This window comes from Pinus tabuliformis, chromosome 3_1, assembly GCF_031772625.1.
Source record: "Pinus tabuliformis cultivar Carrire ecotype Pingquan chromosome 3_1, CPIR1, whole genome shotgun sequence".
In the NCBI taxonomy this organism is placed as follows: domain Eukaryota; kingdom Viridiplantae; phylum Streptophyta; class Pinopsida; order Pinales; family Pinaceae; genus Pinus; species Pinus tabuliformis.
In genome coordinates this window covers 346,211,062-346,221,103 of record NC_142301.1, presented here as the reverse complement: position 1 = coordinate 346,221,103, position 10,042 = coordinate 346,211,062, and the positions used below count along the sequence as shown (strand labels likewise).

Here is a 10,042-nt window from a genome sequence, read left to right as displayed (position 1 = left end):
TCAGGCTACGCCACCACTCAGAAATCCTCCGCGCCGGTTATTTTTGGCATTCCATTTTAAAGAATTGTTTTCTGGTCGTTTAAAAGTGCCATGAATGTTAGATTTTTAACCACGAGTAGCACGCGCCACCAGCACCCTTACACCTAGTTGTTACCGTTGGCCCATTTTCTAAATGGGGCATAGATTTCATGACATGTTACCCATGCTCGGGTGGGGGGCATGGCTATATCATCGTCGTCGACGACTACTTTACTACATGGGCTGAGGCAATGTCCACATATAATGCTGACGGTATCACTGCTGCTCAATTCCTCTTCAACCATGTCATAGCCCGTTTTGGCATCCCTCAAGCCATTTTCACTGACCATGGATCACATTTTCATCAGTACGTGATGGCAGAGTTGACTTCTCAGTTGGGTCTTCACCATGATAGTTCAACTCCTTACTATCCACATGCCAATGGCCAAGTTGAGGAAATTAACAAAGTTATGATTACTACGCTTCCACGAACCATTGGGAAGCGCAAAAAGGATTGGCACCTTATGTTATTCTCGGCTCTTTGGGCTTACCAGACTTTGGCTAAGAAAGCCACTGGATTTACTCCGTTCCAGTTAGTTTATAGTTTAGACGCGACACTCCCGTTTGAGTGTGAAATCCCTTCGTTGAAATTAGCTATCGAACTACTTCCTAATACCTCGCCTGAAGAGGAACAGTTATTTTACCTTGAGAGGCTTGATGAGACCTGTTGCATTGTTGCAATGGTGATCAAAGCCCAAAAGAAACGTGTTAAAGCTCATTTCGATCAAACCGTTTCTCCACGCACTTTTGCTGAAGGTGACTTGGTCCTCCTATATGATCAGGCCAACGATAAGTTGGGGGATGGAAAGTTTGAACCTATGTGGCATGGGCGATATATTGTAAAATGTGTCTTGCAAAAGGTCGCCTATGATCTAGTTGACTATGAAAGAAATGCATTGTCACAGCCCCGCAAGGGGTTGTATCTGGAAAAGTATTATGCGTGAGTTCCATGTAATTACTTTTGTACACTAGTGTGTGAATTCATTGGTGTGTGTGTTTTTGGTGTGATTGTTTGCTTTGCAGACATATTTTTTCTGCTTACCTTGTGTTCCACTCGGTTTGCAGATGTCGTCAAACTGTTATGTTGGTTTTGCTGATGGTGCTTGTCGTAGCACACGGAACTTGTCTTCCGCAGCTTGGGCACTCTTTGCCCCTGATGGTGAGTTGGTCGATTTACAAGGTATTTTCTTGGGATGGACAACTAATAATATTGTCGAATACAGTGCAATCATTGAACTATTGTCAGAAGCAATTGCTCTTGGCATTAGAAATTTAGTTGTTAAATTAGATTCACAACTTGTTGTGTTACAATTGAATAATCATTATTCAGTAATAAATCCACAAATTTTGCGTGTTCGATTACTGGAAAGAAATTTTGATTTTATCACATATCAACACATTCCACGTAACTTGAATACATTAACAGATGCATTAGCAAATTATGTTCTTGATAGACATTTGTGTAATTTGTAAAACTGATCATATCACCATGACACATGAACACATAAGTAGAAAATAAAACACACACACACACATATATATCGCGTCAGTGATAGTTTTTCCATCAAAATCTCAAAAAATAAAGTGTTCCGAGACACATGGTTTTCAAAGCCTACAATAGTGCAAAAAACAACTAGAAAGGCTATTCGCCTACATGATGCTCGCGATAACATGAGACTTCTCTAATCACTTGACCTAATAACCGACGTAGTCTCGCAGACACTTTGACTGTATGCCTCTGGTATCGCAGTGGCACGTCGTCTATAGTCACATATTCTGGAATCCCATGGGTGATCACTTCCAGATTGCGTTCCATCTCCACCATGGGATTTGCTCCTTCCTCATAGGGAGCATCTTCTACCTGACGTGCTACTTGTTGTGCTATTGGCGACATGCCAGGAGGACTTTCTAGTCCAACATCTGCACATTTATCACAAGTTAAATCTCAGATACACTTTCACAAAAAATTCATAAAACTTGAAAAATCCAAAAACAAGTTTTACCTGCATCAGTCCACTGTTCACCCAGTGGCAAAGGTAGATCCAGATCCCATCTGAAATCTATGCATGCATAGGCGTATTCATCCACAACGATCAGTTGGCGACACAACCAACTAAAAAATTGCGGAGGGAAATGCATCTGCTGGCCTCCTCCTCCACGAGGCATGAGTTCACTCCATCTGACCAGCCTCGGATCTTGTGGAGCAGGATATGGTACCTCTGTCCACTGATACCAAAATAGGGGCACTCTGTCTAGAAAGAAAGTGACCAAGATCGAACTCAACCCGAACTGCTTTAGGTTTCCCCACTTACCTTTGGTGAATTGCCTCTTCATATTGGACAACAATCCACCACACCAGTTGAATATTGTTGGAGTAAGACAGTCTACCGCATATTGGAATTGAGATTTTGAAATCTCATGTAATTTATGTGACCCACGCTCTACGAGCCATGGTGTGTAGAATCCTCCTCAAGGGAAGATTGCTAACAATCATTATCTTCACCTTCCCGCTCACTGTCATTTCTACACCCGGGCAATGTCTCCTGATTAGGGCACTGGTGCTCTCACCTCCAAAACGAGATTTGAAGAGTTGAACTCTTTCCCCTCTTCTAAACAATCCAGTAATGAAGTAAATATATGTTTCTTCCAGTCCCAGATCCTGGTCTCCAATAATAAAGAGTTCGCGATCAATATCCCATACACTGATCAGGTATTGTAGTAGCTCGTTTGGGCTCTGAGTCCTGTGGTGCGGAAGAATTTATGTAGTCCATAGTTCCTCAAATCATTTAAGCATTCCAAATTTTGGGAAACCTAATGATCTTCTGCCTCGTGGCCTCTTTCCTTCCATTCAATAACCATGATGTCGAAATCTCCTGCAAAACAACCATTAAACATCAATTAAATGTTTCTCCATGGATTAAAACTCATAAATTTTGCCCTAAGAGGAAGATTTTTCTTCAAAAATTCTGCCTCACGGCCATCGCTTTTGTTTTTATTAAACCTGTGATGTCATCATGAGGGCCTTACAGCTCTTGCGCGACCATCGTGGGTCCAATGAGCAAACCCGCAATGATCGCGCCTGCTATTAAAAATTGAAATCCTTCTCTTTGACAGGTAAAACTTCGATAAAAAAACATGAAAACACAATGAAATGCAAGAGAAAAGGCAGAACTCTTACCTGCAGCTGACAGTTCGAGAAATTATGCCCTAAACCTCCCACATTGTTCGCCTACAAAATCGAAGAAAATGGGGTAAAAATGCACTCTCAAATTTACTCCAAGTGAAATGGTAAAAATGTTTATACTTTTAGTCTATTTATAAGTTTTAAATTCATTTTTGCCGATATTTTATTAATATTTTATTATTTTCCTTGATATTAGTGATGTGTGGTTATCTTTGTGCAATTACAGGTACTTTTTGGTCGATACAGTGATTATTCTTGACTGATTCAATGAGTTTTATTTTATCTTTTTTTTTTCAGACTCGTTAAAAATAAATGAAAAAGAAACCCCCTAGAGTCATCTTTAAGTTCCTTTCTGACTCTTGAAACATGAAAAGATCATCAAGTACTTGTCTTTTCGAATTCGTTAAATTAAATGAATTAGTGTCGTCCCAGTATACGTTTACCCCTTTTTCGGGCTGAGATTCACTATTTACAAAAAAGATACACCTTGGTAGACATGGTCAAGAGGTTCTCTCGAATATTGTTTTCTATCTTTTCGGGTTCGAGGGACAAATTACGAAAAGGGACATGATGGAGTTTTCTTTTTCGTCTCTCTTTCAAACTCTCTAAATATGAAAAATATACCGAGTTATTCTTCCGTCGAACTCGTTAAAATTTTTACAACGAAAGACTCGTCACCATGATGAAACCAAGTTTCTCCTTCCTAGGACTCGTAAAACTTACAAGGATGGATTCATTCGAATAATGAACTTATAAGACAAGCATATGCTATCCCCTTCAAATTTGTGATAAAAAATAATTAGGGTACTCGCCAGAAATAGTGGGGAAAAATGAAAGCGAAACATCCTTTGTATAGACATCATGTCGCTCTTGAACATGACACTCTTCTGCTTCTCGTGTTGGGTTTGGGATATCCTCACTGAGTCACTTGTCCTCCTAGGTTTGCGTGATCCATTTTGCCTCTCATATGACTATTCCATTTCATCATGACCCTTGGTCTTATGTTGAGTCAAATGCTACCACACTCGAGAGTCATGTCGTTGATGTTTAAAAGAAGTCTTATCTGCAGTTCATTACCTATACCTTGTCTGATCCTCTGCTACAGTCTTGAATCCTATTCATTTCATTCCACTTTATTCCTCATCTCATGTCGATGATGGGGGAATCATCATGGCCCTCCTTCAACGAGTCACTTCCTATCGACTTCAGCTCATTATCTGGGAAGATGACTTAGAGACTCCCTTTCAGTACCTTAGAGCTTGCATGCCTTAATGGCAAGTTCTTTGCATTCAATGATAGGTTTTCATCATTGGCCTTCGATCGGATGATTCCACGAGTGTTCGAATTCAACTTCATTTTCACATTCATGGATTGTATTGTCGTACCTTGAGAACCATTTTCATTACTGGTGGTTTCTCTCGTGCCTATTAACGGTCCACATCATTGGCTAGTAATCAGGTGGTTTTCTAGCATGTTCGACTTCAACACATTCATTCGCATGTTAGAATTCGTACTTCAATCGGGTTGGGATGGAGCGCAAGACCCTGAGTCTTGTCTGATATGACTCGGGTTGCGTGGAGTTATGTATTATTCATGATTGTACACATGTTTCTATTATACGGATAGTTGTGACCATGCTATGGAACTTTACATTTATGATGATTCTTCTATTTTGGATGGTTGCATCCATACCTTGGATCTTAGATTTACAATTGATCCTTTTCATTTTGGATGGTTGTGCATACCATGGATCCTTTCACATAGTCCTTACTATCTTGATCGTTGTGTCCATGTCGTGGATTCATGTTTTGATATCAGATATATATATGTATATGTGCCCTTGATTTGCAGGTCTATTAATAGTGTTTGTTCTCGTCCTTGCAAAAGCTCGTAAAGCATCTCAACCATCACTCCTTGTTCTACCTTCATGCTTTAGGTAGCATTTGTTACACAGTATTTTGTCATGCCTCCCACACTTCCCTGTGACATACCCCGAAGTGCTCGAAACATGACCATCATGCAGTGTACTCATCCATATATGCAGCTCAAATCCTCCCTAAAACACTGATGGAAAAATGCCAAGTGATCTTCCCCTAAAGAAAAGGGCTCTAAAACCCTAATTTGAGGATCATCGCTCACTTGACACTGAAAACCACGATGGTTGCTAGTTGCACTATACTAGACCTTTGATGCCAAAGCACTTTTTTCTTGGATCCCAGTGATGTTCCCTAAAAGGAAATTTTCCCAAAGAGGATAAGGAGCTTCGTGATCTAGAGGCTTCCAGAACGACGTGCTGGAGGTTGTTCGGTGTGGATGAGGTCGAGTTCTCTCGAGTTGGCAATTTGGTCTTATCCCTATGAGCTACCTCCTTGAGATGAGGGCCTTCTCCTATCTTTGGAGAGATCTTGACTCCCTTTCCCTGCTTATATATTCATCCTCTCCCATTCCCAAATGGTTGGTCTTTGGCTATTTACACCCTTATGCTGAGATTGTGCCTACATGCTACTCATTTGGCTTGGAGAAGGAGGGCTTGGAGAGCTTGAGCCTAGACTTGCACATTCACTCAAGGAGAGCTTATTGACATCAAGGCTTGGTTGTATTCTTCCTCCTTTATTCTATTAATATATATAACTGCTGGTTCATTTTCCATAAATGTGTATGTTAATCCATCATTTATCTTAATGTTCCTTGATCTGTTAAGTAGGTTACTTTTGATTATGATATTTGTACTTGCATGCTTTGTTGTGTCATGATCTCTTGTGCAGGCATTTAAACAATGTGAGTAGTAGGACTGAGCGCATGGCGTAAGTGATTTGAGGCCTTCAACAAAGGAGGATAGTATAGAATCAGAACGAGGTAGGTCATCTTCCTCTTCTTCTATTTCGATTGTAACTTAGGAAAGTGTCTAGTAGATTGTCATGTAGGTTACTAGTCCCACTCACTGGGCTAGAGGGATCGTCTCTGTCTGCAAAGAGGATTTCCTAGACAAAAAAATGGTGACTCCACTGGGGATGATATAACCCTTTCCATCCAATCCTTCACCCTGATTCTATGATGAGTTTGACCAACTGTCGATTTTTTGGCTTGTTTGCTTCTATGTAGCTATTTTCACTTACTGGTTATTGCTTGAGGACACTCAGTATGTTCTGGTCTTGAAGATTTTTTATTTTCCCTCATTTTTCTCGCCCATCACGTGTTTAGCCTTAACAGTCGCGGTGTCATCACTTCTTTTTTAATTACAGTCTACTCTTGCATCGCCCTTTTGCCTATAATAGGAGCGATGATCCGAGAGGATAAGAAAAATTAGGGTTTTCTTCTTATTCTCAGCCTCTTTTCCCTATGTCAATGATTTTCCAGTGTGTCTATTGTGTATTTGTCTTGGTTGTTATGCTTGTATGACTGCAATTGTCTCTTGATTTGGTTAATGTGTGTTTGAAGCTTGATTGCTTTCTAGGGTTTCTAGGGCTTCTAGGTCACCCTCCACTCATTGTTTGGTCTACTTTTCTGAGATTAATTGCTCCCATTCAAGAGTCTTCCTGCAATTAGGACATATTTTCCAAGTTGTTTTGCGTTGATTTATGTGAAGTTGTTTTCATTAGTGTTGAGTCGCGTTGATGCTTTGAAGATTGCTTTAGTTCCATTGTCAAGCATATATTACAAATTGTTTGCTTTGATTGAACCGAAAGAAAGTACTTGTCTTCATTCTTATGTTTCAAAAAGAAAAAGTGAAAGATCTTGTCATTTAAGTATTTTTGAGATATTTCTTACATTCGAAATCATAAAGTGAAAGATATTTTCATTTTCATTGAGTTGATTGCATTTTCCTTTTCTCATTGCACTAGTTTGCATTGATTGAATCAAAGTGAAATGAAAAAATCATTATTGCGTCTTAGTGAAAGGAAAGTGATTTTCATTTCTATAAGATTACATCTTGGGCATTTGTTAGTGAAATGAAAGCTTAGATTTCGTTTTTACATTTTGCATTGGAAAGAGTTATGTTGATGCATTTTGCTTGTTTGATGCATTATTTGGTTATCTCTCTTCCTTCATTACTTTAGCCTTCATTGAATGTAAAGATTCCATTTTCATCATTTAGTTGCATTATAGGAATAGGTGACATCGTTGAGCCATCAAATTGAAACTTAATCCAAGATAAACTTAAAATTTACCTCAATTAACCTAAGGAGCATTTGTCACTTAACGCAAATATCTAGAGGTCTAGGCTAGAGATGTGTTCCGATGTCTTTAAACATAGCAAATATCGTTAACTACCTAAAGTGTATCCTGGAGGTCAAATCTCGTCCCAGTATGGAAGTATATAGAAGGTTCTCTAGTACTTTTGGGTATATAGGAGGAACTTCAGTATGATAATTATATAGGGACGCTCCCATCAAATAGTTCTACATTAGACAACGCTAACACAGACTTGTGATCCCCGTACTATCATGTATATATTGGGAGACCCCATTAGGTTTTTATCCTTTAGCCACAAGTAACCGAGTTAGCCGCCTTGTAAACGTGATACGCCGAACACAACATTCTAGGAGATTGGTCGTCATACGTTAAGTCCTTGCTTTCGGCTAGGGCGTATATTGCGGTTCATGGATACTTGGTAAACACTCTTGCCTAGTAATTACCCATTTTGATTTATTTGTTGTTTCATGTCAATAAAATTAACTGCCAATGGTAACATGTCGAACCCATGCAATTTCTTCTTGGCCCAATATTGAGTAATTCCTTGTAAATTTTAATTTTAATCAACCATCAATGAATCATCTCTTCTTATTTTGCTCTTGAGAGAAATTCATCATGGCTGAACCATTGAGTTCACCCAAAAGTTCCTCTTCGTTGTTTGATATTGAAGGGTCTTTACAAGGAGTTCATTTGGAACTTCCTCAGTCACTTGAAGCTCAAATCTTTGAACTTGGGATTGTCCCAAGCATCCAACCCCTTGCTTCTCGTCCACCACCTTCAGATCCTTTGTCCCCTCAAGAGCCTAATCCAGAAACCCCTGAGAGTCCATAGAGGTTTGTCTTATATCCTCTGAATCTGTTATTTGATCCTTTTGTGATATCTCCTCGACGTCATTACAATCCTTACGATCGAACTAGTGTTCCTTTGAAGTTATCTCCTCGTACATCTCGAATTCCTCCTTGCGAGCCATTTCCACTCATGGATTCAAAAGGTGAGATTCCAACCTCTCCTCAAGGTCCTTGGGAATTTTCCGCTACTCATACTCCTCATGTTGATGAAGAGAAAGAATATGACTTTCCTCCAGAAGTTTTTCCTTTTACGGGAAGAGTTTCGTCTCAAACAGTTCTTGAAACCAGTGGGCCTATGCTTCCATATGGTTATACAACCTTAGCTCAATTAGTTTCAGGAACTCCCAGTGCTTCCTCTTTGTACCAAAATCCTATTTGATTGTCAAATGCCATGCCTACTTCTAGTCCGTTTATCCCAAATGTGACCTCTCAAATTCCTGTGCAAAATGTCGTCACGCCTGTTCCCATCCAATTGACGATTCCATCGCAACCTTTACCATCATTTCAACCTTCCATTCCTGTACAACTGACTGTTTCAATTCATGCATTCGTAAGTTTCTCAGTCCCTTCGTCAAGTGGATAAAATGTACCACCGCCTTATTCACACCCTAGGGGACAAAATCAAAATATTCCTCTTGTGTCGGGTGGAACCCATGTGAGTGGATCACAACCTCACATGGTTGGAGTCAATAAACCTTATCCTGGTGGTATTCCTAACCCCGTTGGTCCATCCAGGATGGGTAATATCCAGTATCAACAACCTTACATGGCCCAGATACCACTCCAACAAGCTTATGTCCCATATGGTTCACAAGCATTGCAAAATCCACCCTATATTCCACAAGCAAGACCTCATGTGCAACCTGGTCAATCTATTATTCCTGGTGCATATGGTCAAATCCCATTCAGAACTTACCAATACCCACAAGGTATCCCTCAAGGAACTGTCCAACAACCATTACAGCAGTAAGGGCAACCTTTGCAACAATAAGGGAAACCTTTGTAGCAGTATCACCAGCCTTCGCAACAGCAAATGCAGTTTGTTCAACAACCCAGTCAACCTTTGCAGCAGCAAGGTCAACCCCTCCAGTAGTAAGGTCAACCCCTGCAGCAGCAAGCTCAACTTGTATATCAACAAGGTCAAACCTTGCAGACACAAGGTCAACCCCTGCAGCATTGGGGCCCATCACTTCACATCCAGGGTCAACAGGTGCAGCAACCTTGCAATCCATATGCTGCATATAACGCTTATCAATGGCCTATGATAGGTCAATATCAACATTACCCTAGACAGAATCCACCTTTTGGTCAAGGTACCCCTCAGTGGGGACAGAATCAAGTCCCTTATGGTCAAAATCCTCTACTGTGGGGGTAGAATCCTTACCAACATGGTTGGAACCCGCATGTTGCACCTCCTCAAAGGCCTTACATGCCCTTTAATTTACAATTGCCATTTTTAGCTACATTGGAACTGCCTGATGTCTCAAGGCTTACTAATGATCCCATTCTTCATTCGCCTTACTGGCCTCTAGTTCCTACTAAAATTCTAAGTGATTTCCCTAAGTTCGAAGGAAAACCTAAAGAGGACCCTCAAGCCCATGTGATGACATATCACTTATGGTGTTCTTCCAATTCTTACGTTGACGATTCTATTCGTCTCTGCCTCTTTCAGCAAACCTTGACAGGTGCTGCCACAAAATGGTATGTTGAGTTTCCTCGAGGTACCTATGCTGACTTT

At 40.3% G+C, this 10,042-nt stretch overlaps 1 protein-coding gene across 1 annotated transcript; it reads left to right on the top strand.

Moving 5' to 3' along the window:
- The first annotated feature begins 488 nt into the window (after positions 1-488).
- Positions 489-1,022, top strand: LOC149187142 (uncharacterized). The gene has a single exon (XM_089409570.1). The coding sequence runs from the start codon at positions 489-491 to the stop codon at positions 1,020-1,022; it is 534 nt and encodes a 177-aa protein (XP_089265696.1).
- Positions 1,023-10,042: the final 9,020 nt, after the last annotated feature.